General features: G+C 38.4%; 3 protein-coding genes across 6 annotated transcripts in view; 1 reads left to right on the forward strand and 2 right to left on the reverse strand.

Moving 5' to 3' along the window:
• Nucleotides 1–588: 588 nt before the first annotated feature.
• LOC127354052 (cytochrome P450 4V2) lies at nt 589–7,648 on the reverse strand. Of its 2 annotated transcripts, none has more exons than XM_051383648.1 (11): nt 7,388–7,648; nt 7,114–7,226; nt 6,755–6,840; nt 5,139–5,329; nt 4,958–5,027; nt 4,720–4,846; nt 4,464–4,637; nt 3,915–4,017; nt 3,163–3,297; nt 2,134–2,313; nt 589–2,033 (listed from the first exon to the last, which is right to left on the reverse strand). In XM_051383648.1, exons 1-11 carry the CDS (start codon nt 7,578–7,580, stop codon nt 1,855–1,857), a joined length of 1,551 nt encoding a protein of 516 aa, XP_051239608.1. In that variant the 5' UTR covers nt 7,581–7,648; the 3' UTR covers nt 589–1,854. The 2 variants fall into 2 exon arrangements, with proteins under 2 accessions (XP_051239608.1, XP_051239609.1); XM_051383649.1 differs by lacking the exon at nt 7,388–7,648 and adding an exon at nt 6,362–6,614 and having other exon boundaries at nt 7,114–7,131.
• Nucleotides 7,649–11,353: 3,705 nt separating this feature from the next.
• Nucleotides 11,354–18,504, reverse strand: tlr3 (toll-like receptor 3). 3 transcript variants are annotated; one of them, XM_051383645.1, is made up of 6 exons: nt 18,370–18,504; nt 16,323–16,423; nt 14,454–14,921; nt 13,991–14,185; nt 11,987–13,839; nt 11,354–11,793 (listed from the first exon to the last, which is right to left on the reverse strand). In XM_051383645.1, the coding sequence occupies exons 2-6, from the start codon at nt 16,353–16,355 to the stop codon at nt 11,562–11,564; spliced, it is 2,781 nt and encodes a 926-aa protein (XP_051239605.1). In that variant the 5' UTR covers nt 16,356–16,423; nt 18,370–18,504; the 3' UTR covers nt 11,354–11,561. The 3 variants fall into 3 exon arrangements, with proteins under 3 accessions (XP_051239605.1, XP_051239607.1, XP_051239606.1); XM_051383647.1 differs by lacking the exon at nt 18,370–18,504 and adding an exon at nt 18,222–18,358; XM_051383646.1 differs by lacking the exon at nt 18,370–18,504 and adding an exon at nt 16,569–16,639.
• Nucleotides 18,505–21,112: 2,608 nt separating this feature from the next.
• The window catches only part of sorbs2a (sorbin and SH3 domain containing 2a), a 66,119-nt gene continuing 60,035 nt past the window's right edge, over nt 21,113–27,196 (forward strand). Inside the window, exon 1 of the mRNA XM_051383620.1 lies at nt 21,113–21,314. The gene's annotated coding sequence lies outside the window, so the exon portion shown is untranslated. The remainder of the gene's footprint in view (nt 21,315–27,196) is intronic.

Consider the following 27,196-nt stretch of genomic DNA (forward strand, 5'->3'; position numbering starts at 1 on the left):
TAGCCAGGCATTGCGAGTCCTGTAGGACCTAACATAAATCATGTGGGAGCAGGTGGTTTTGACTTTGCTGTGAGCTGGAGCAGGCAGCCCAAAAGTAAACTGCGTATCCTGGGATTCAGCTAGCGCCAACCAGAAGGACTAAGTCGTAGTCAACAAATGAAGCTGAAAAGAATATTCAATCTGTTATTCAAAATAACACTGATACAAGGCAAGTCTGACATTTGGAGAAATGTCTCAGTTGTTACCGACACAAAAAAGACACAAAATCTCTATTTTGCGGCCACAAATGGTCAGAATGTTTGTGGGAACAAGCAGGAGTTGAGACACACGTAGTGGGAGTGGCCGATAATGGTTAAAAAGAATCCAGCAGAAGCGGGCAGGATTTTTTTATCCAATTTCCTTGCGGGAGTCATCCCAAAAGGATCAATAAAGAGAAGTCTAAGTCTAAGTCTAAGTCTTTGGTTCTGTGGCTGAACATAGACTGTTGGTTCTCACAGGTCTTCCTTCATCAGCTGTTTTCAAGCAAACATGCTTAGACCAAAAAAATTTAAACAATCTGCCTAGCATGGAATGGCAGTAAGATGCAGGTAAAGATCTGTTCAGATTTATTCCAAAAGTGCAGTTGAATTTACAACGTGAAATGAAGTGTTAGATTACTCCAATGGGATGATAATGCTAATACAACAGCCATAATAGTTTCAGAGTTTCAGATTTTTTTCCGCCCCATCGTTGTCATCTGTATGTAATCAAACAACTTTCAAAATAAATTGGAAAGGCAAAACATGAGCAACATTGGAAACATTTGGAAAATCTGTTTCAACATCGCACTCCCTCAATTACATAAAATGTCCTTCCCAGACAGACTTACCTGAGAAGAAGAAATAAACACACCCAGTAATGATCTACCAAACATGATAAGACCAACTTTAGGAAATGTAGTATGGGGTTATACAAAGGTAAAACTTGAAAATTAACATTCAAATGACATGCTGAACAAATGAAAAGCTTATCTTTGTTGTGGTGTTTGTAAATGTAATGAATATGTAAAGTATTAAGCCCTGTTCTGCACCTCTGCATGAGAGGGTTCAGGCATTTCATTACCAGTCTCATATGTATCCATATATCATGCACTCTTTCAAAAAATACTATTGAAAAATAAAGCATCTTTCAAGGATGTATTTTCCCTATACGATTTGTTTCCTCTACAATTGTGGCTATTAACAGACAAAAACAACAGAATTGCCTTTAAAAAATTGTAAATTGTATACAAATGGTTCCATGTACAGTATGTTTCTTAAAAACAATGCAGGGTGTGAGAAAATGTACGGCAATGACTAATACTAGTAGTAACACCATTTATCCATTTTGAAGCACATGACTGATAATTAATGTAATGTAATATTGGAATGTTTAAAATGTTGGAATGTTTTATAAAGGTTTTCATTTCATTCCCACAAACTATCATTACTAAGCTGTTTATAGTATTGTAATACTTCAAATTAAATAACACATTTGTACAGTTATTTTTGTTTTAAAACATTCATGGGGTACAAAATAGAGCACAGTTGTTGATAGAGCCAAATAGTGCCTGATGTTGCTGTCTATTTCCCAAAAAACTAACAATGTCAAAAAAGAAAAGATCTCGGTTTATTTTTCGAAGGCTTAGTTTTTGTAATTATGATGGCTAAGATGATGAGAAAAATCTAAAGGTCACTACTCTCCCTGACCTCTCGAAGGGGATATGGAGAAAACATTACAGTGCACCACCATTAGAACTGGGAAGGCTGTACTGTAGATAAAGACCACAGCAGAAGATGTTTTTGGTGAATAATAGCCAGTCAAACGGAGGAGATGCTAGTTTGAAGAAGTCTGGGGTTTCCTCTTTTCCAGTTTGATCCAGATGCCCTTCTCTGGTCGCAGGACGAGCTCTCCTACTGGCCGCAGCTCTTCACGTGTCTGACAAGCTTCAACGCTGAAGTTACGCAGAACGGACGCCAGGATCACCTTCTCTTCCATCAATGCAAAACGCTGACCTGAGGAGCATAACAGTGGAACACACACAACAGTAAGAGGCTGAGGAAAACTGGAAAGTCAGATCCAGTAGACTATAAATGAAACCTGTTGTGTTCTTACCGATGCAGTTGCGAAGTCCAGCAGAGAAGGGGATGTATGCATACGGAGGCCTTCCCACTGAATTCTCAGGTAGAAAGCGTTCCGGCCTGAACTCCTCTGGCTCAGGGAAGAATCGCGGGTCACGGTGGAGAGCGTAGGTAATGATGATGGCATTGGCACCTTTGGGCACCTTGAAACCATCTACAGGAACAAAAGAGCCATGAGACATGAGATCAAACAACCTGTCTGAGTGTCTGACCACACTTATTACTGATCAGAATGATAGCTAGAACAACGAAAATATGACCCCAGTTGTTATATATCTGAACTAGCCTTTAATATGATGTATATGATCACATAACCTCTTGTAGCACTTACATGATGTGACAAACGTGTGAGAAAGCAAAATGACACAGATACCCTCACAAAAATAAGGCAAAAAGAGCAACAAGCCCACATTCACAGGTGCATTTGCAGAGTAAAGACAATGTTTTGTCAATTGTAATTTTGTGCAAAACTTTAAATCGCAGCCGTCAGTTGCTACATGGTCTCACAAAAGCACGGTAGCTGCTACTGGCAAGACTAGAAAAATAGAAAACATGCTAACACTCAACAAAGAGTTGCTAACTGGCTATGATTTGTTTGGTGTGACACCATATTTCAGGTGTATTTGCTTCATTTTTTCATTTTCTTTTTGTCTTCTACTTTACTCCTATACTAGCTCTTATACCAGCTACTTTTCAATAAAAAACAAAATGCCAACTTTACCAAGCTTGCTCTTTTACTGTAAGTGTTGGATTTACCATATGTTGCCACCCAGAGAGGCCCTGTTTTACTAATTTGAAGAAACTATGTGGAAATTTGGGAAGATGTGGCTGCAACAACGCTTTACAATATATGTTACGTGGCAAAGAAAACTATTTTTCAAATGAAAATAATAAAAGAAGCCTGGCTTCCCTTGGCTTCCTATAAAGAATATCACTGCCTTGGGGGATTTTCACTCAACAAATTAATGTTTCATTCAAGTGTCATCATTCATCTGTAACTCACTGATATGGCAGTCTTCACCAAGGGTGCGGGCAAAGAAAGGCACAGAGGGAAACAGTCGCAAAGCCTCTTTGATCACACACTCCAGGTATTTGAGCTTCTTCAGGTCCTCCATGTTAACAGGCCGGTCAGATGTACCTTTGCACATTAAACAGAAAACACTGATCTGTTTATTTGCATTCAGTGCTGAAGAGTTGAACAGAGTGCACACTACTTGTCTGAAGGGTAAGTGTTTTATTACTGTCCTACTTTCATATTGTTGACATATTCTCTACTTTTCCCACCTTTCACAATAGATAAGTGTTCAATACCCCAAGGGTTGAGTTTATTTGATAAGTTCAAGAGTAAAGAGCCTTTACTGCCATCATTTGTACAGTATAGCCGTTAACGGACAAGTTAGTTCCAGACAATAATTTAACATTTATATAAACAAATGAATGCGTCTATGCTTGAGGACAAATTTAGATTCTAAAACCGGTGCAAACTGTTCAGCTTTTACTACAAGGCCATCTAGCTTACGTCATGGAAAAAAAATTCATGGTAAATCCACACAGCAGTGAAAATAATTCAATTATTCTCTATGTATTTTGGCAAGGATTTTCACAGCTATTATCCTCGTATAAGCTCCCCTTGCCTTGCAAAGAACAAATGAGTCCCAGCAAAGATGAGTCAAATGGCCTTCGGGCAGGAAAATAAATGATGTCATGAAAGTGAGAAGGTGCGTGCTGACGGTGGTGAGGGCATGTTTCTGTTACCGAACACCTCCTGAAGCTCTTGTTGAACTTTGCTTTGTGCCTCGGGGTTGGAGCCCAGCAGATGAAGGATCCAGTTCATGGAGGCTGCTGTAGTATCATGTCCCTACATAATGAGGGCAGTTAAATACAGAAAAACAACACATTATTTCACGGCTTTAAAGAAGCAGCATTAATTGATTTATTTTTTGGGCAACCTGGGGGCACCAGAAAGAGCTACAAACTCAACAATTAAATATGAAATCATTATGGTGAAAGTGTTAGTAAATGGTAGTCAATTTACTGCACACATCCAGCAGACATGGAGCAACATTTGCGTTGAGTTGGTGTTGGGTTTTTGGTCACCCATCAACTATTTACTGTACATTTAGCTCTATGTTGGCCTCCTCCAACTAAGGGAAATATCTGCTGCTTAGATGCTAAATGCTCCTCTATGTTCACCAGCTAATTGTTAACTTTGTATTCTGGTGCTGGGCAACAGCCTTACTTTATCCAAATATAGAATCATGTATTTTTTCATTCATTCTGTGAGTTGTATTTATAACCACCAACCCTGAACATAAAGGTGTCCACTTCCTCCTGAATGTCCTGATGGTTCATCCTGCTGCCATCCTCATATGTGGTCTTCAAGAGCATGTCCAGAAATGCTCGTCTTTTCTTTATGCCCTGATCAGACTCGCCGTCTGATTCAGTATGGGGAATGTTCTCTGCTCTTTCATGTATCACCTGAGATGAAATGTAGGGGAAGGTTGAGGTTGAATGTTGTCCTAAGTTCCTCTTAGCAAACACTGATTTTAAAATAACTCACCTTATCCGTAAAGGAGTGCAGGATCTTGAGTATTCTGTCATGCTCCTGGCCCTCACCAAAGTAGTTGTACATAAAGTCAGGCCAAAACCAAGGTGCCCTCTGTCTGCGGCTGACAATGTCACTCATTCTAAGGACAAAAAATTAAAAAGAAAACAGAAATATTATATTATTAATCAGTAATTATTCCCTTATTATTGTCTGTATTTGTTTGAAAGCAAAGAAAATGAAAAGAACTCACTTGTACACGCTCTTAACATACTCAGAATCAGAATTACTCTGGGCGTAAATTTTCTTTCCCATTGCGGTTTCTGAAAGGACATTGTTGTGTCTTCCTTATTGTAAATGGATAATAATGGATGCAGATTGAGGTAATAGGTTCATCCAATCCGAACACGCACATTCAGTGTTCATATACTCACCACAGATAATGTCCAGAGCACACAGTGTTATGTGACTGAAGCAGTTGAATGGGCCCTTCCCTGCCTTCTTCTCCAGCTTCTCCACCAGGATGTCTGCCTGCTCGTTCATCACTTCCAGGAAGTCCATCAGAATGGAGAAGTGGAAGGTGGGAGTCAACATCTTTCTCCGCTGACGCCACTTAAGCCCAGTGCTGATCAAAAGACATCAAAGAGGGAGTAAGAGGGTGAGAGAGAACACAAGACCCACATGCATATTCTATAGGATGAAAACAGTTAATTTGTTAAATTATTATGTGTCTGAACTATGATTATAATTATAAACGTTGATCTCTGATTCATTATCTGCCCCCACAGACTTGTAAACCGTGCCCCATGGTTACACTGGGCTGAGGTCAGCAGCAGTAGGCCATTATGGCTTTTGGCCAGAATATGTCACTATACAGTAAGAAAGAAGCTGCAGTGATCCATCACATTTACTACCCACATATTTTATATTTATATTTGACATGATAAAATACTTACTATACCACTTCCCTTGCATCATATGCACAATGTACAAATGAAACCACACGGTATAATATAATTCGAAACTTACTTTTTGATGTGGTATTACAAAACAAAACAAAAAAAGTCCATGTGTAGTATCTTCTGTATATTGTTTACACATGATATGGGGGAAGTGGTATTGTAAGTATTTTAAATGAATCATTTTGTGGGTAGTATCTATGTTAGAGATGACTGCAGCTTGTTTTTTATTGTATAGTGACATCTTCTGGCCAAAAGCTACATAAACTACTGCTGCTGGCTACCAGCCCTGTGTGCTCGTGGGTACGGATTGCAAAAATCATGTGCATGGATTCGTAAACTGAAAGTACAGACTTACACTTTGCTCCCCCCGCTGTTTTTTCTCTATAATCAGTCCAGTATTTTCCACTGGAACAATAAAATCTAACAAACCGATTGTCAGGAAGTGGGGCTTTCTCATTGTGGCAACCTTCAGATTAAATTAAGAACTGATTAAATCAGATTCCCTGTTAATGAATCATATTGATTGCAGTGATCCCTTGACCTTTTTCCACCCTCAGGCCAAAATCTCCACTTGTAAATAAAACATTTTAAAACCAAGAGACGAATTATAATGAAAATTACATTACATTACACTAATCAGCCACAACATTATTAGCACTGACAGAATAACACTGATTGTCTGGTTATCATGGCACCTGTCAGTGGTTGGGATATATAAGGCAGGAAGTGAACATTTTGTCCTCAAAGTCGATGTGTTAGAAGCAGGAAAAATGGGCAGCGTGAGGATTTGAGCAATTTTGACAAGTGCCAAATTGTGATGGCTAGACAACTGGGTTAGAGCATCTCTAAAACTGCAGCTCATTGATGCACGTGGCGAGTGAAGGCTGGCCCGTCTGGTCCAATCCAAGAAGAAAGGTGTCAGAACACACAGTACATTGCAGTTTGCATCTGGGACATAAAGATGGTCATATTATTTGTATTTATTTATTTCATCATCATTTTTTTTCTTTCTCTTATAAATGCAAGCTGCTTTACTGATTGTCACCGCCAGACTTAATATTGTGCAGAGGAGAGCCACAGGCATATACCTGGTGAGAAGACCAGTTCCAAGCCAAGGGTGAAGGAAGTTGTATACAGTGGCTTTTTCCATATGAATAGGGTTGGTCAGAACTGCCTACAAAAAAATAAGAAAAATTAAACAACTGTTTAACAAGTTGTCATTTAATAGAGTTGGAATTCAACTTGAACTGTTTTAAAGTGCTTCAATTTGGGTTCATTGTTATGGCTGTAACAGTTGGACTGTAATTTATTTTAAAAAGTCCTATTCAGTTACTGAGATAACTTGTTTCATAAAATACACAATATTTACAAGATAAGGCGTGTGGACTTTGGACAAGTTACACCTACAGTATGCGTACTTGGTGTTGTCAAAGTGGAGTTACTATACCTCAACAGTTTCAGTGTGAAACAGGATCACAAATGGAACTATTCCAATCCAGAGTTTAAGCAGCGGTGCACTCGAGAACTCCTGGGTATAATCCACGATTTGACGAAAGAAATCTGAAACGAAGATAAAACATCTCTATATACAGTAATGGAGCATTAAGTGGGCGAGTACGCAATCACAGCTGAGTTCCACTGTGCCTAATGCTCTATTACTTGACAACCTACACATAAATCAGCCTATGCGGCCTCTTGTACCATGTTGGATGCTTTCTTACCTCCTGCATTATTTTTGAACTGCAGTGCATTTCCAATGAAGGGATATGTTCCTTCCACCTCTGGAATAGGCTTCATCTCAAACCATTTGTGCAGGTAACTGCTGAGCAGCTTGTAGGTGATGTAGGTCAGAGCCGCAATGAAGATGCTCACTCCAAGTAAAGGTACTGAGTAACTACCAAGTTCAACTGCCATCTTTCTGCAGTGTGTACGTACAGCGTATGTGTGTATTCAAGCTGCAGCACAAGGTTGTCCTCCTGTGCCTTCGCTATAAATATGCGACATGTATTCTTTTGCTTTGCCCCTCCTTTTCTCTGCAGCCAATCCACTGACAGCTCACTGGGTTAAAGGGCGGCTCACTGTATTTATTATGGTTATGGTATTGTATAACATGCTTTAGAATAAAATACAAGATAAATAACATTCAAGGTAGGAGATAAATAATGAATGAATTCTGTGATAAAAGAAAGGAGATATGTAAATGTTACACACATTTTATATGATAAAGATGTTAATTATTTACCTTATGAGTGCTGACTGGCCCTGACCAAGGCCTTTGTCCTATTTATTTTTGCCTTGTCTGGTCTATATCGACATACTTTCAAATCACATCCAACCTGATTATAAATAACATCCTTATCGTAGCGGCAGATTATTATGATCAAAACAGGTTTTCATTGTTGTAAAATTAATGCAAATAATATAAAGGTCTTGACTTGAAAGAGACCCTTTTTAGTCACATGAGAACATCTGGGCTATTATTTCATAGTTACATTTTACTATTTTGAATTATTATATTATATGTTTATAAATAAAAAAAATCTGAGTAATTACTTACTGTTTTGAATAGGTTGGTGTTTTTCTTTAAACATTGTGAATAAAATATTGTTTTGTGTGTAGACTAAATTCTCAAAGTAGGTAAGGCAAGTGTAAAGTAAGTATTCTGGAGGCATTATGTAGTTTGTGGTGCCTCAAAATGGACTTGTTAAATCAATATCTCTGTGTCACAGTCTCAATGACGACTGAACATCAGGGCCTCAGCTAGATATTGAGGTCATGTACTATTTACTTTACTTTAATTTAATTTAAATAGTGTTAGGCCAACAACATAACAAACAACCACATCAGCATGCCTCCCGATCAATTCTGTGCCTGGTATTGTGGAGAATTGCCTAGTGAACCAACCCTGTCTTATCAAAAAAACACAACCCAGTGTACTATACAGTACAATTAAACACTTATCTGCAGTAGGTGGGAAAAGTAGAGAATATGTCAAGGATGTAGAAGTAGGAGAAAGTTCAACAGCATGAAAGTGGAGAAGACACTTTTTCAATTAGACAAGTAGTGTGCACTCTGTTCAACTCTTCAGTACTGAATGTAAATAAACAGAACAGTGTTTTCTGTTAAATGTGGGTCTGACCAGCCTGTTAACACAGAGGACCCATTTGATCAAAGAGGCTTTGCGACTGTTTCCCTCTGTGCCTTTATTTGCCCGCAGCCTTGGTGAAGACTGCCATATCAGTGAGTTACAGATGAATGACACTTGAATGAAACAATCATTTGTTGACAAAAAATCCCCTCAGGCAGTAGTATTTTTTGCTGGTGTTGGTGGTATACTACTGTATATTGTATGGTGTTGTTGCAGCCATGTTTTCCCTAATTTTCCACAGAGTTTCTTCAAACTGGTAAAATAGGGCAAAAGGTAAAGTTGGCATTATTTGATTAATAAGCAGTGTCGTTGGAACACGAGTTATAGGAGCTAGTGCAAGAGTACAGTAGGAATTAAGATAAACACACCTGGAATATGTTATCAGACCAAACAAATAGCCAGTTAGCAACTGTGTGCCAATGAGTGTTTCATAGTTTCATTGTCCAGCTAGTAGCAGCTACCATGCTTTTGTGAAACCATGTAGCTAATAGCAATTGAGCAATCGATATACAATACATATAAAACATAAACATTTACAATTGGAGGGAAAGGGAAATTCCAATTTCTTTTCTCTTTCCTTTCAATCTGGGATGGACCTAGAAAAGTCATTGTCATTTCATTCAATCATTTTTTGAGAGTATGTGTGCAAGAAGATATGATCGTATACGTCATATTGAAGGGTAGTTCAAGTTTATTACAACTGGGGTCATATTTCCTCAGTTGTGGCTATCATTCATTCATATAAGCAATAATGGCAGTGTACAGGACACCAGTGATCAGATACTCAGACAGGTTGTATGATGTCATGGCTCATATTTCTTGCCTATCACACTAGTGATGTCACCTTTTCCCAGACCTCAGCCATCCCTCACCCCTCTCCTCCTTTCTCCTTCTCTAAATGTGCCGCCTCCCAGTCAAATGGGTTATGCTTGAGGTTTCTGCCTCTTAAAAGGAAGCCTTTCCTGGCTATGGATTTTGAATTACAGCAGAATACAGAGGTGTATTATTGTTTAGTAAGATAATCTTCACGAATAAACACCACATTTGTGATTTTTTTAAGCGTAAATGCCAATAGTAAAAAGCTAATGTTAAAGGCTATAAATAAATTGCCCCACGGTCACATGACATCAGTGTCACCACCACTTCAAACTAATTAAATTGTGTAATTTAAATCTACAATTTGCAAATTTAGAATAACGAGTAAACGCAACAAGGCTGTAATGGCGGACTAGTGAGTAAAGTCTTTGTGTTCGGCGTGCTGCCGTTTAATGTCACCGACAACCTCTGTAGTCTCATTTAGCCACTTGTTAGCAACCTCCTGTTTAGGACACGTAAAAGCTTCAGAATTCATAGGAGGGATCGTTTTTTTATGTTGTAGACCAAATTTTGGACTGTATTTGATTAATATTAAGGTAACAAAGACAACAATTCATATTTTCCTTTTAACGTTTAAGAGTGTCCTAAACTTGCCAGAGAGCTCATCTTGTGAACAGAGGAGGGCATCTGGATCAAAATGGAAAAGGGGAAACCTGCGCCTAATCCAGTTTACAGCTATTCTGGAAAAACATCTTCTGTTGTGGTTTTAATCTATAGTACGTCCTTCCCAGTTCGAATGGTGGTGCACTGTAATCTTTTCAAAAACCCCTTTGAGAGGTCAGGGAGAGTAGTGACCTTGGTGTTTATATTTTAGAATTTTCTCATCATCATGGACATCATAATTAAAAAAAAGTGACCCATATAAAAATACACTGCATCATATAGCTGTCGATCAACAACTATTTTTGTGCCCCGGGAATGTTTTAAAACAAAAATAACTGTACAAATATTATTTCATTTTATGGAGGTTAAATGTTAGAAACTCCTAAGCAATAACAGTATTTGGGAATGAAATAAAAAGCTTTATAAAGCTTTATAAAACATAGAGCCAGTGTATGACTTTTAGAAAATAATTGATCATTTTGAAACACATTATTGACTGGGATAAATGGGACTACTACAGTGCCATTTATTTTCTCACATGCTAACATGGAAACATACATGGAGCCAACTATTTTATGTCCTTTTTTGTGGCATTTCTGTTATCTTTGTCTGTAAAATAGCCACAATTAAAGAGGAAGGGATAGGAATGTTCAGTTGTATTATTGTTAGAGACTAAAGATTGGATACATAAAAATACTTTTTCAGCTAAATTATTCATTTAAAGTTATGTTTTGTCATCGCATAACAACACCATATAAGATATATAAAACCTCAAACAACTTATTTGTTTATTTAGTTGTTTTTTTTCCTAAATATTTTATATATTACATTAGCAGAACAGTTATGTTTTGATAAGCCTTATTTAGCCACTTACTGTATATGTAGAGTTTAAAACATCTGAGAACATGATGATTTTTGTACCTTACTAGTTACAGAATAGGCAAATAATAAATACACAAATAAGCCATAGTTTTTTGTGTGTGCAGATACACACACAGCCACTTTTTTGCACATTAGAGATTCCCTTTTGCTCAGTCATAAACTGTTCAAGTTGAAACACTTGTTTTGTTTGATTTTCTGTTTATATAAAGCTGCAATGTAATGGAAATACAATAAGGTTTGTACAGTTTACAGTGCATAGTCGGATAAGCACAATATTTACACAGAGGGCAAAACAATCGACAGTTGGTAGCAATTAGCAATAACTGAACAAACATTGGTAATTAATATTATAATAAGAACTTCCCATTACTACCAGTGGAATACTTTCACTCCTGCAATCGATTAGTCATCCCAAGTGCTATGAGGAGCTTCTGGTGAAAGGCCGGTACCCTCTCCTTGTGGACAGGCCAGTCCAGGATGCAGCATGGACGCAACATGCCCCTGCGGAGGAAGAGTGAGCGAGATAACTTGTAGTCGTGAACATCCTGCAGGAAGACTAGAACCACAGAGTCCCTGCTGGCTTCAATGACCTGGTGAAGTGCGTGGTAGGCTTTAAATCTGGATTGGTATGAGGGCAGAGAGACAACTTTGAGAATTCACTTTATCACAATTACATAACATGAATGCCTGAGTAACCCAGACAAAATACACTACACATCACACATATTTAAATGACATATTTAGATTTTTAAATTGGCTTTAATCTTTTGTATAATTTATAATAATGTATAGCAGTGTATGTTTGATTTACCGTCTACACCAGGGATCTCTGAGAAGAGTTTCAGTGACGACAAACAAGATTTTCCGAGACTTTCTCATATTATCCACAATGGATTCAAGCTGTGACATGCCAGGGATTGAATCTCGATCATCCAAACAAAACCTGCAGTTGTCATTCTCCAAGGGGACTATCCTTCTCTCCACCCAGCTGGCATCTTTCTCTGCATGTATGACGTAAGCATCATACTCAAATTCCCTACCCTCCTCAACTCCGGCATCACTAAGCCCTAATGTGCGATTGATCAATATGTTCCAATAAAACTGAATCCTCCAGCCGTGGAACCGCACCAGAAGTGCAGTTACCATCAGCATGATGACAGTACTGCTGCTCAGTATGTAAAGAGCCCGAAATGGGGTCATATCTTTGCAAGAGAGGGTGTCAAAATCCATGATAGAGCGGTTAAAGTAAGCTAGTGGAGTGTTGCACGTATACTCGTCCCTGAGACCTGGCACATTGGTCATATTTGTGTTATTCAACCATGTCACGAACCACAGGATGCTCTCACATGTGCAGTCAAATGGATTTTTGCCCATGAGAAGCAGGCTGAGGTTGCTCATAGGTGTTTTAAACACTTCGGGTCTCACAGTTGTGATCAGATTCTTCTGTAAAAATAAAAGCTGCAGTGAGTTGAGATCATCAAAAATTGAGTCCTTAAGACTATTGAGGAGATTGCTGCCCAGGCTTAGTTCACGGAGGTCACTCAGCCCTCTCAGAGCATCTGCTGGGATCTCATCCAGCCCGTTACTATCCATCAGTAAGGTTTTCAGGTTCCGTACCCATTTGAGAAACAACACTGGCCCACCTAGGTTGGCGCTCTTCCACAAACGGGCTAAGTTATTGTGTTGGAGCTTTAGCACCTTTAGGTTCACAACCCCCTCCAACATATTTTCTCGGATGTTACCAATGTTGTTGTTGCTGAGATCCAGTATGGTGAGGTTGGACAGGCGACTGAATGGAGAGAGCTCCGGGTTCAAGGCTTTGGCTGCAAGACTTTTTCCCAAAGTCAGAACCTTAAGACTGGGAACATTAACAAACGACGTGGAGCTCAGATTGATCATGCGATTATAGGACATGTGAATCTCTTGAACTTGGCTCAGGCCTTCAAACTCTTTGCCAGTGAGATTTTGTTTAATAAAGTTGTGATCTAGAACAAGAGTAGTGAGATTACTGAAAACAGAGAAGGCTCCAGGATTAATGTTTGTTATGGCTGTTCCTGTCAGATTTAGCTTTGTGAGAGGTGATCCAGCTAGTGAGACTAAGGTCTTGTTGCTGATATTTCTAAGCGAGGTATAACTACTCCAACTCATATCAAGTTCTTTAAGACTTGTCAAGCCTGTAAATGTGTGCTCTGTGAGTTTCTGAACTGCAGTACTCTGTAATATCAAACTCTCAAGGGCACTTAATGGCTGGAAGGAGAAATCATCAATAATCGGGGTGGAGGAGGTATGACTTTTCACCAGAGCTTTTGTCAATTTGAGTTTTTTCAAACTATTGAGCCCCTGAAATGTCTCCTTGGTCACATGCTTGATGTTGTTGTACGACAAAATTAGAGTCTGAAGTCTGGGCAGCCACTGAAATGAGCCTGGTTCAATTTTGCCCATGCCATTATGGGACAGATCCAGGTAGGTTAGAGATGTTTTTTGTAGCCCTGAAAATGTTTTGTTTGTGAGTGTGACCAGCTTCATTTCCCGAAGAGACAGGGTATCAATGGCTGTCCCTGACAGCTCTAAGCAGAGTTTAGCAATAATCAGAGTGCCCATTTTGCTCTCATCCATGATTAAAGTGTGTAGTCCTGAAATGGGCTTAAAGCAACCAGGCTCCAACTGCAACAAAACAAAGAGATCTTGCAGTGAGACAAAAAAGGAAAACAAAACAGACAACTGAAAGGTAAGGTGCTACAATAACTCTACATCCTACCAGGGTTCCAATATTGACAATTAAATTTCATGTCCCATTTCTAGGGAAGTTTCTTACTGTTTTTAGAGACACAGATGATAGGTTGAGGGTCTGTAGAAAAGATGAATGGTTAAGGAAGGAAAAGTCATCTTTCTTCAGAGTGGTGAAGTTATTGAATGCCAAGTTGAGGTTCACCAGGCTGGGCAGCACAGGCTGTGAGCTGAGCTTGGCTGATTGCAAATTGTTTGCGGAAACATCAAGAAACTTCAGGCTCTGTGAATTATGAAAGGAGAACAAAAACAACATCAAGTGTCATTTAATGCAATGCATGAATGGATACCACTCTCATGTTTGTACGGTAAATATGTAGCTGGAGCCAGCAAGTGCTGGGGCAAAATAGTTTTTTTCTCCTAAAAATTACAATTCACTATCATCTCATTGTCTATTTTTATTCATCATCACTATTATTGTACAAATTGTTCATGAGGCTTTCACTGTCTCTCCAGCTATCAAAGATCCAACTCATCAGTGCAACATGTACCTGTAGTGCAGAGAAGGGCTCTCCTTGTAGTTTTAGCCTATTCCTAGCCATATTCAACCTTGTTAGATTAGTGCAATGGCTCACATCCTCCTTCTTGAGAAAATGCACTTCATTGTGCTCTATATTTAATGTCTGCAGCAGAGGTAGTGTCTGGCACAAACCCCCATCCAGCTTGGTGATACTGTTGAAACCGACATCAAGGTGGAGGAGGCCTGGGTATGGGGTTAGTGACTCAGGGGGAATCCCCAGCAATCTGTTGTGAGACAGGTCCAAGCTAGTGAGGTTGCTGGGAAGGTTTGGGGGGACCGCACTGAGGCTGAGATGACTGCAGTCAGCTCTACCGTCTTGCACATGGCAGGACTTCTTCTTCTGGCAGGCCACGCAATTGTACAGTCCCGTCATAAGGTAACACGTGATGATCACCGCCGAGAGGACAAGGCAACGATGGGCATGCATTGTTTCAAAAACCTTTAAAAAAGAAAGAAAAAAAATCTACATGAACCTTGAACCTAGATTGACTGATTTAGATTTTTTTGGCAGCTTGGGGGCAACAAAATGAGAATAATACTGACATTTGATCATATTGTAATGCTGTAAACATGTTAGCAGTTACCTGTTTGCACATCAGGCAGACACAGAGGAACATGACAAAATGTTTGAAGTTGTGTTTCTGGCGACGTAAGTCCAATATTTACTCTTCTTTAGCTCTGTTTTGGTCTAAAAATATATGACTCCTTAGCACCTAAAATCCTCTATTATGTTAATCAATTAATTGTTGATTTTGACTCTGTTCAGTTTAGTGCCAGCTAACCCAGGGAGCATTTTTACAGTGAAAAGACGTTTAAAATAGATTCAAAAGTGAAGTGAAGGTGTTGAAGATGTTGATTCAACATGAACATTTAGACCTTCACTGAGATTTGCAACAGTGACATTTTTCATCCTCTACAATGTGCAAATAATAGCCACTTAAGCCTAAAACAACATCCAAATTTCTCAGTTGAAAGCCATTATAGATATAAAAATTCACCTCATATGGTACTCAAATACCCAGTCTCCTCAGGGAAGGCCCTGTACCTAAACCAGACATTCACAGCATCTTCCTACTGAACCTGACTTCCTAAGGCAAAAAGGCTTAAGATTAACTTACCACTTACTCACAATACCACAAGTCCCGGTGCATATACCTTCGGAGTTGTCGAAGCTGTAACCAATACACTTTGCACATGTGTGTTACAGCAGTAAGGGCAATTAATGTACAGAAACTGTACAGAATATGACTTTGAGGAAATACCCTCACACTAATCAATATCTCGCTCTCAACCTAAAACTGAACAAAACGTCCAAAGGATCAAACAAATTAGTTTTTTGTGACACGTTGACATTGTAATCGCATTTTAGTTGTTTTCAACTCACAGGGTAAAGTGGGTTTATCAGAGCCTTTCGGTTAAAAACAACTACCGTGCAACTGAAAAGGAAGTCGATGAGAGGAGCCATTCGAAACAGCTGTGGTCTGTAAAACCAAAATAGCCAGGGGACGTGAGTCAGATCGGGTGATAATTCTCTTCATCACTATGAGCAACATCTTTTACTTTACTCATTCGCTTTACTGTTAATATGAAAATATCAACTGATTGGTGCAGCTTTAATACACAGAATAGTCCACCAATGTTTACTCAGTAGAGAAAATAAGTCATAATTTTGTTCCATTTATGACATTACCACATATAAATTTTAAATTCTGCCTACAGAAACATTTGTCCCAAAGGTATATTATTACTCACAGGATGCCAACATGATAATTATCATACAATCCTATATCACACACTCTTTAGTCTGGCTATCTCTATATAAAACCTACAGACTTCTTACCAGATTTGCACACAGACTGCAAACAGAAGGCATTCACTTGCAGCGCCACTGTCTTTATTCTCCTCGACCGCAGACTAGAGTCTCAGCAGGAGTTAAAAAATCTGCAGAAACCAAAGGAGGAAATAAGGAAATGAGAAACTGGAAGGTCTGGTTTCACTTCTGCATCAGGGTCCACATCCACTGGACATGTAACTGTTTTTAGCAGGAGGATAAGCAGAGGTATTAGAAAGTGACATTTAAACTCACATTCTACAACCAGAATGTTCACATACTTCAGATTATTAAACATCCACAGTGCCTGCTGAAATACGTGGCTGCAGACATTGGTAAGGATCTGGTGAGGCGTGGTGTACACAGGCGGAGGTGGTGACATTTAGGAAATAATCATCAGAGTGGGACGGATGTTGTCTTGGAAGGAAAACGCTGCACCTCTACCGTAATCTACGTCTGTGTGTATTACATAAGGGTAAATTAAAGCCAATTGCGTTTCCAATCGCCAATTAAATTATAAACCCCGTTTATCTGTTTTAAAATAACTTAATGACAGAGCACACATTCTTTATTAACTTGCTTTAATCACCAATGATTGAATTAAAACAAGCCGTGTTCGTGTTGACGCTTATCGCTGTGTGGAAATCAATACCGTAAATGTACGAATAGACGTGCAAGACATTTAACGTGGAGACTTTAGTTGCAGTTTTCAGACATACAAGGAATTTAACTCTGGTTTTTAAGTTACTCTCAATGTGCTACTTACAGTTCCAACAACAGTTTAACTGAAGATAGAAACAAAAGCTAAAAGACAACAAAGGTGAGCTAAGCCAGGTAAAAATAATAATAATAATAATACATTTTATTTATAGAGCGCTTTTCAAGAAACTCAAAGACACTTCACATAAGTTAAAAAGGAAAAGAAAATAAACATTTAATTAGTTACAAGTAGGTGAAGAAATAGATATAGGCTATAACTATATAAAAACCAACAATGGCCAGCAGCATTCAATGTGTATATACAAGTGTTTATGTAAAGTGTACACAATACAAATAGTTCAAATAAATGAATGGATATACTTGAAGTGGTTAGTTATGTAAATATATGTATATAGGCTATAATCGTAAAATAAAATAGTGTGTTTAAACTGTAAATATATACTCCGCAAGTGTAAATATTTTTAATAGCTATAATGCCTGTGATTAGTTTGAAGGAACATGAATTCATACTTAATACTGTGCATGCCTGTGTTGTCACACCTGCAGTGTATTGTATTTTTTGAGATTTTGTAAGGCTTTTTTTTTTTTTTACTTTTCAGGGTATACATCCTCAGAAAACCAAGCATGACTCCTGGCCTTTCTTTATGTGTCTGACTTCTTGCTCCCTGCTGCATAGTTGACAAGAATTAACTTGTCTTCAACTGATGAGTCACTGATGCCTGTTCCAGAAGACAGGTAGGCCCAGTCTAGCTCTGAAATAACCTGTAATGCCAGGTGCTCAAATCCATGCAATCAAACCTTATATTTTATATTATATATATATTATATAAAGATTTTGACGTATTAGTTTGTTCTGAATTCAAATAGCATAAATGGATCTGCCTATAAACTGTACAGTTGCAATTATTTGTATACTGTTGTTAAAATTCAACACTCAATGGCTTCCTCATTCAGGATCATAAACCAGGCAGGTACTGCATGGTATCACTTTATTTGTTTAGTCCAAAGTTGAACTATTAGGTAACACTGACATACAATGGACACTGATCACTTAGGAAGTATTTAACCACCCAACTTAAGTGTGACCGGTAAATATGTTCATGTTCTAGGAGCAGCTGCTGCCCTAAACCTACGATATAGCTTGATATTTTTTTTCCCCTTGCAGATGGAAGTGAGAGCTTGACTCACCTGTGGCATACAGTTCCCTAAAAATAGATGCTGCAACTGTCAAGATGCAGAAGTAGGAGAATCCGAGAGAAGAAGACTTCAGGGCTCATGTCTGTATAATCCACACAGCGGTGTAGACAGTTTCAACACAGTCTTTTGTTGGCCTTACCTTTCACTTACTCTTCCGGGTCATCTTCAAAGTTGTGAAAACAGAAATCTTTCAAGTCATGTGATGATGGTTAATTCTTTATCGTTTTATAAATCAACATGCCCTCATTTAGATTTCCAGAGAAGTGAAACTGGAGTAAGATAAGCTGGGAGGAAAAAAAATAACTGGGTTACTTTGAAATAACCACTAGAGGGCAGTAAAATACTGTTATTGAGTCACTCAACCTCCCAGCAACATGTCACCCTCTAGGTACAGCAAGTTTAATACATAAAAGTTTCTGATCCAAAAAGATACAACAGATAATCTTTCCTTGATACTGTGTACATACTGTGGCATATGAAGTATTCGATGTTTTGGTGTCTAATAACAAGTAAACAAGCTATTACTTTGGTTGGCAGATGGAAATACAGTCTAGTTGATAAGAATTGTTTTTTTAGTATTTTAAGGGGAATTTTCTCGCTTTATTTGATAGCAGCCGGTAGAGATGTGACAGGAAATGGAGTCTCCTCTGTTGCGTGTCGCTCCTCCTGAGGTAACTGTAAGACATGGACATGTTTTTTACATGAATTTCACTTAATTCATGACATTAAGGTGTCCTGGTGTGCTAGATGTCTGATCATTAAGTTGCAACGCTGTTGGTTTGGGTCCAGTCGTGGACCTTCGTTGCAAGTCTCATCTTCCAGAGTGACTCAAACCAGGTAGCTGGAAGTTGCTCTAAAAACTTCTCAAAAACATCACAGAGGGTTAACACTTGTAAATCTTTAAATCAGTCTGTCACCACCTTTAACCTTTATTTCTAACACATTTGGGTTTTTTGGTGTTCTTCTTGCTTTCTTTGTTTAAAATGATGAGTTGGTTATTTTTAAAAAGTATGAATCATCAATGAAATACATTGCAGGTAAATGGAGTGAAGGTAATTTATTGACTATCTTTATAGCTCTAGCCAGCAAGTAAGTGCATTACTGAGCCAGTTCAGACACCAATAAATCTGAAGATAACCATATGGCCAAACCGATTTTGAAAGGTCAGCAGTAATGTACTGTAAAAGCAAAAATTACCTGCTGCTGGTGCTAAATGAGTCATAAATTGAAACCACAATAGATCAACAAGCCCTCCCATGCCTTGTCTAAAAGCTAAAGTAAGTAATGTCTTGTTATTTATTATGGGTACGTGATATGTCATGATGATTATCCTTTAAAAGTAGGTCTTTTCATTTGAAGTTTATTTCACTTCAAAGGGAAATACTTCTTTTGATAATTGCTTTTATATCCTGTTGACAGAGCATATCTCTCACTGGAATACCCTCAGTGTCATATCGAATCTTTAATCATATCATGCCAGCAACTACATTTAACCACTGTGCATTAATTAGCTAATTAGTGCAACAGAGCACAATATCAAATCATTCCCAACTATGCCATTAATCCAAACGAACATGGTTCAAAGCTGCACTGTGTCAAAGTGCTGCTGAAATTGATAATTTCTCCCACTGCAATCCATGATGAATATTTATTAGAAGTCTTTGCAGTTGGGAAAATCTCTTTGTGCCATGCAAGCAGTGTGGCTCTAGGGAGGGCAATGCCTCCGTCTCCATCCACCACTTTGGTGCAAACTGAAATATATAGTGTATGTCTCTATATTATCCCTACTACTACTAATATCCATTTGACATTTTTAGTTTTTATTTAAATATCTCGACAACTATTTGATTTGATTTCTGGGTCATCTGCTATTGACCCCAAAGGATGAATTTTAATCACTTTGATCCCTTGAACTTTGATCTTGTGCCATCATCAGGTCAAAATATTGATTCATGAAATACTTTTTTTTTTTACCAAATACCTGCAAAACCGTTGTTGTTTTCTGGATTTAATTGTACTTTAATGTCACAGAATTTCCTGCACCAACAATACCTCTGACATATATGTTTTTAATGTCTCCCTGTTGACATAGCATGTCAGCTTTTCTGTGTTTTCCAGCTTCCTTGCACACTCTCTTTGCCAATAGATTGATTATTTGAAGATTTATGGAGGGGGCCCCCAACCCTGTGACCTTTCATGCTGGTGATTCTACAGCATACCAAGCAGGAATCATTACATTGCCCTGAGAAAAAAGATCTGCAATAAACACCCCCCTCATCCTCCATGATAATACGGACATAGACATACATTTACTTTTCTATCCCCTCTCTTTTCCTCTTTATCCTCCCCTCAGATTAATAAAGCAGGTCCTTCCTGGGATAGACCTCAGGCCACCTGATTGGTTTAGACTAGTGCTAAGCCGAGGCAGCTTACAGGGCTTTGTGCCAATAGCTGGATTGCTGAAGACCTGTAAAAAGTGGAGAGAGCTAGCATGGTCTGCACTGTGGTGGTGGCCAAGATAGTTAATGTGGTGAAGAAAAGGGAGAGATAAGATTCAGGGTATTTCAGCTGGAAACATAGCTATAAAATAAACAGAGAGCAGAAGATGTATGTAGACATAAGGGGCCATGAGGAGAACCAGAGCAAATGATGCAGCAGGGAATTGTTGCAGCTCCGTTCTGCTTTAATACTGCCTAAATCATGAAGTGCACTGTCAACAGCTCAGGAGGGGAAGGAGGCAAACAGAGACATGAAAGCTGACAGGAATTAGGTGCATCAGATTCTCTCAGGAGAACCAACTTGGCACTGGAATGAGGGATTAAAAGTAAGGAGAAACACCCCTACTGTACTGTGAACTGAGTGACAGGCATTGCTGTACATGTTTCACTTAGCAGGAGAGTGGCTAGTGCGTGTCATGCGTACTTGTGATTGAATGCACTCATGCAAAAGGGATAACTGCGGGGGCAGCGGCTCCATCAATGGGAGTGTTTGTGCCACATTCTTCATCTTACCGGCTCGGGTAAATCTCCTCTCCCTCATTTGCAGATTGAATCTCTGGAGCGGCGGAATGCCTCAAAACAAAAGGTAGGTTTGCCCTCTTGGCTCTTCACTGCTATACATGGTGAATGTTAACCTATGTTATGTAATCCTGTACATTAACTCACACAGTAATTGCATTATGAGTGTGTTCAAACCCTCACTATACACTGATATTCACCAGAAAGCTGTGAGTTGTACACCATACTTATCTGTTTACCCTTATGTGTTTATCCCGTAAACATCACAAAGTGTCTAATGGAGTTTGTTGTAGTCTCACAGCAGTGTCATTGTCTGATTTACTGGGCAACTACTACATAAACAAGAATAATTATTCATAAAAAGCAGGGGAACAGGGCTAATTCAAAGTCTTTGTTTGCTTGACTTCACGTTGATATTTTAAGAAGAGGGGGGATAAAATCCCTTTTTCATCTTCACATGAGGCTGGTGAAGATGAAAAAGGCAACATAGGGTAAGTGAGATGAAGAGATTTAAGATCAAGAGATGTGGAAGAAGAGAGGAAGGGAAATGTACATACAAGGAGTGGTGCAGTCAGCAGCAGCAATGTTGTAGCATGTTCTCTCTGCCCTCTGCAGAAAAAAAAGACACTGCAGCACTGTATGTCTCCCCCTCCCCAGTTTGCTGACCAATGATGTTTGGAGGTCAGACGGCCAGCTCTGCTACTGGTGTCAGCCACTGACACACAGCTTGTCCAAAAGCACGCTGCTTATTACACCTTAGAGGAAGGGAGGAGCAAATGGTTCATAGCAATGTATGTGCAGTCTGATTTCAATCACATACTGGATACTGGAATACAGAACACAATAAAACAGACCAGACCAGAACATGAATGTATTCAATTTAGTGTTCCTTATCAGATTAAGCTGTTATTCCTGATTGTGATCAATGAAACCTACATGAAAGAAAAAATCCGATTTGCTACGTTACTGAAAATGATACAATTTCCTTTTCTTATCATCAGTGAGAATAAACACCTCCAACTGTTGTGCAATTATCGACATATTCATTGTATTTTCTATTTTTTTTATTTGAGCATTAGCTGATGGTATGGTGCTTCTCATCACTGGCTAGTGCTCAGTAAGTGATGACTCAGGTCTCTTCTCACTATAAGTGGTCCCCAGGGGTGACAGGACGTCAATACTGAACTGGAATCTGCAGCATGGATCTACTATACTGGACTGTTAACTCTCTGCAGTGCAGCTCAGTAAAATGCAAGGAAAGATAATTCCATGTGTGGGGAGTACACGGCTGGAAATGTGGCAGATACAATGGAAACCTTATTAGGGCTACAACTTAGTTACTTTATATTGCTGAATATGTTTGCAATGAATCAATTAAAGAAATCAGTGTAGACCAAAAATAAGCCTTAAAATTCTCTTAAGTAATAGTTTTTGGAGTGACAAGAAACAGAGCAAAAAGAAAATCTTCACATGAGGCTGTGACTATTTTCCCACCACTTGGGGGCAGCAGAAACAAGCTGTAAACACAACAGCAACATTGTATCATCATATAAAGTGAAATTCTATTCAGTTTTATTTGTATAGCAAATCATAACAGACGTTATCTCAGGACACTTTTCATATAGAACAAGTCCAGACCTTAGTCCTTATGATATTATGTACAGAGACCTTACAATTCCCAAAAAGTTGATATAACAATATTTATATATTATTTACATCCAGAAGATAAGGAGTAACATTATCATTCATTTGGGGTTGTATTTTTAAATGTAAGTCTAATATTCTATGAAATGCTCTACCACGTTCATCAGCTAGTCGCTTACTTTGTCTGTCTGCCCTTAGGTGCTGAGCAGGTAGCATACTGTGGGTTTATCAGAACTTTTTCATTCAAAACAGTGAAGGTTGAAAAACCAAAACAATGAGCTGAAACAAGCTATCGCTCATTGATATGTTGATACTAAAAATATTGATTACAGTTGATTTAAGGAATTATTCAAGTATGGCTGTAATTATTTTTTCTTAAATAATGCTTATAAATACTATAGGAACAATATTAAAAGTTGCTTTGGTCTTTGGTTTTAATCTGAATCATGAATAGACTGCACAATTTCATTATCATGTTAACTAAATTGTAGTTTTTCACATCTTCCTCAAAGACCTGTGTGAGGAAATCTAGTGAAGTTGCAGTTTACAGACAGTGCCTTGAGCTTTGTCCCGTGGTTTTGCAGAGACACTTCATGCTAAGAGCTGACACTGCAAGGTTTTGACCGTGTGCTAAAAGCTGTGAAACAAGTGGCCTTTTCAGGAGGAGATTACACCTTTCTAACACCAGACTGAGTGCATGGAAGGCTGGCAGAGCTTTGTGCCAGCACCTTAAGCTTCGGCTACTTACAATAGTCTGGCAGTGCCAACAACCCAGCCTGTCAGTGATAGTTAGCAGATGGGATTTAATGCTTTCTTGATTTAAAAAGCCATATGGCTTGAGGGAATGTTTGAAATCTACTGGTTCCTTTCAAAATACAAATATGGTATATTCATACTAGCAGACTTTCTCAAAGTCATTAGTGTCTCTCATGATCCTCATTCAGGAGTGTGACGATCAGCTCAGACATTTTAATTTCAACTGGATGGTAAATGGTAAATGGATGTAAATGTATAGCACCTTTCTAGTCTTCCGACCACTCAAAGCGTTTTTACACCATGTGTAACTGGTTGCATTATTTTACCATTTTCTCACAGGATTTGTTTGTGCTGTTAGAACATCACTGTTATCCAAATAAGCACAGTATCCTTAATCAAACAAACAAAGAAAGAAACCAAAAAGACAAGAAAAGTAAATGTGACCAAAGTAAATAAAGATCCACTATTTTGATAGGATTAAGTAGACTGTAGAGTTTGAGTGGGTTTCAGCTGATAAACAAATCAATAGATAAACACATTTTTCCTTCATTCACTCCTCTATAATAAGTTCATCCCCCTTTGGCTGAATACACAAATATTTCTCTGGGTCATGTGGTCAAAACTGATTTAGCGATTTAGGTCTCTTTTGATGTAGCGGAGCAAGGCTGTTACCAAAGAAGGAAGAGGGAGATTCAGGGGTCACATTCCTCATCCTAAAAAATTCTCAGCCTGGACAGATTGCTTTGCCCCAAAGACAGCAGAACAATTTGCTTCTGTACTTAACCATTATTCCCATTTCCTGTGAAACATCTGTGAAAAATGCAGCTGTGACACAACATACTGGAACTTTGCTTTACGACTGTGATAGCCAAAATTCATCAGCAGCAATTATCTGTTCATCCAATATAGAGTCAAATCATGTCTAAAAAGTACAAAATAAATCATAGTGTTATTTTTTACCAAAGCGCACTTGTTCCCTCAACTTTTAAATGCATCTGAGTCCACATTTGTTTCCAAAGATCACAGAGAATCATAAGGTTGGGACTTTAAAGCCATTATACACACAATTGCATGTTTGGTGTGTATTAATCTCCTGTTGGCTCCTAATGAATGTCCCTGCTCTCCCGTTTGGCAATGCGGGTTTGATAGGATTAATCAAGCTATTACTTAATTACAGGCCTGAAAAGAAGCTGAAAATCTATGAAGAGGATTTACAGCTTTACCAATAAATCAAGGACAGAATTCTGAAGGAGATCTTTTTTTATATAAATACTTTGCACTAGCAGGCTCATTAGCAAGTAGATGATAGAAAGAGCTGGTAATGTGTTTGATTCTGCCAACTCTAATCAACCCCAGCTGGTTTCTCTGCTGCTGATATGGAACATCACAATAATTACTCACTGTGAGACTGGGAACATGGGTGTGTGCAAAGATGGGTACATATTAAATATTTGCTGTTATGAATTACAAACCTGTTGTTCAATTTAGACAAAATAAATGTAAAATAAGGAGTGTCAAGAAATGGTTTTAATCTCAATATTTGTAGTTATTTCTACAGTTAAGAAATACTACAGTGAGGCTATTAGTTACATGGTTTTAACTTTGACGTTTTAATTTGCAAAATAACTGTATATCATTTGGCAAACATTAATATAAGCCTTTTTCATTTAACCGTTTACATTTTGGGGTGTAAATAATAAAATTAGTGATGGCTGAATTCCATTTAGCTGCTCCAGTTTCAGGGTCCTGGTATTGTTAGCTCACTTTTACTCCTTGACAGCTTACTCAGAACCTTGAATACAATGGAACCATATTCAGTGTAATTAGGGGCATCTTTGCTTTGCTACTTTTTTATATTATCCTCTTATGCACAGAAGTGTGTACATTTCATATATGTAAACCAGTGATAAAATTCTAATATTTTAATAAATTACAGAATAAATGAAAGTGTGGTTGAGATAGAAATCTTAAAGATACAGCAGTGATAGAATATGAAAAGTTTAAGTAGAGTTTATTGTGATGGCCCCAATGGTGACCTCTACTGGCTGACTTCAAAACAACTTAATCTACTTATGTAGTATGTTTGAAAACAAAAGTACAGCAGGGTGTGCTAACACCTGAGCATCTGACATCAAGTACACAGCCCGTCCAAAACTGTCAGGACTCTCTGTGCTTTCTGTGTTCCCTCCAAGATAAATGGTTATCCACCAGAATACAATAATCACAATATTATTCTTGCACATTTGCTTGTATTTTGGTTTGTTTGGCGGTGTCACCAGCTAGTTGTGCTATTTATGGAAACTGACTACAGAGTGAAAGGAGGGTCTAAATTATATTTCATTCACAGCTCCTGCTTAATGATGCCTTAAAACGTTATGGTTGGCTATAGACCATAAATTCAAGCGAATTGAGAGTGGCAGTTTATACTGAATTGTTGATTCATGAACCATGCTTAGCTGTATAAAGTTATACAAGAGGTGGATATGATTAAAGAACAACAACACCATTTTTATTTTTTTGCCATGCATTGATGTAACAAAAACCTATTTTGGAAGCATATATACATATCTTTCACAAAACTATGTCAGAGAGCTGTTGATTCAAATCCATGGTCATTTTTACGAATATAGTTTGTGATATTGTTGTACTGTATTGATTGCTTTATATGTTTCCACCCTCCTCTGCGGTGTTGGGATATAAACACATAAGATGAACAACGTCTGCTTTTTTTAGTTCAAGAAATTTAGTTGAAAAAAAGGGAAAACTTATATTAAAAAGACAATCAATGAAATAAAAAAAATGAATGAAGAAACCAAGACAAATTATTATAATAAGACAGTGCTACGTGATACGATCGTGATTCTCTGAATACATCAAAATCAACAAAACACCCTCAGACACTTCTCTCCTAACCTGAGAATGTGCCTGTTTTCTCACAAAACACCTGATCACGTGAGCCAGAAAGGTTCAAAGACCATGTGAATACACAGTCTGAGCCAGCTGGCACATTCACTCATTGACTGGCATCACATTCTCTTGGAGATGCTCTTACTCTCACTCACATCACTTTTCATTGTTCCCTGCATACTGTTTGCCTCTGTACATGTACATATTCACGTTTCACGTACCAGTCCACTGTTTTATGTTTCAAAGTTTCTTCTTTCAACCCATCTTACTCTAGGTCTTTTATGTTGACTTTGTCTTTTCTGTGTTGGTTGAGTCTCATCTTCCCTCCTGCTCTTCTAGTGAGCTTTCTGGCAAACACAGAATACAGCTATGCAACATTTCACAGCCTCAACACCACTTATCAATTCACTTAGCAGTCACACTGGAGAGGGATGGCTTACCAACATCAGTGAAGGGTATTGAGGTGGATGAAGTGCAGAGTAATATTAGAAATGTGTTACAGAGAGAGACTATCTATCAGCAATTGTCTTTGGAAGACACACATGGGAAACATGAAGAGGTATGTTGCATAACCAGCATAAGCTACCCTGCATTCGCTCCATGCCCTGATAAGGAAAAGCGGAGAGGTGTATGAGGTTGTGA

This window comes from Dicentrarchus labrax, unplaced genomic scaffold (genome assembly GCF_905237075.1).
Source record: "Dicentrarchus labrax unplaced genomic scaffold, dlabrax2021, whole genome shotgun sequence".
NCBI classification, from domain to species: domain Eukaryota; kingdom Metazoa; phylum Chordata; class Actinopteri; family Moronidae; genus Dicentrarchus; species Dicentrarchus labrax.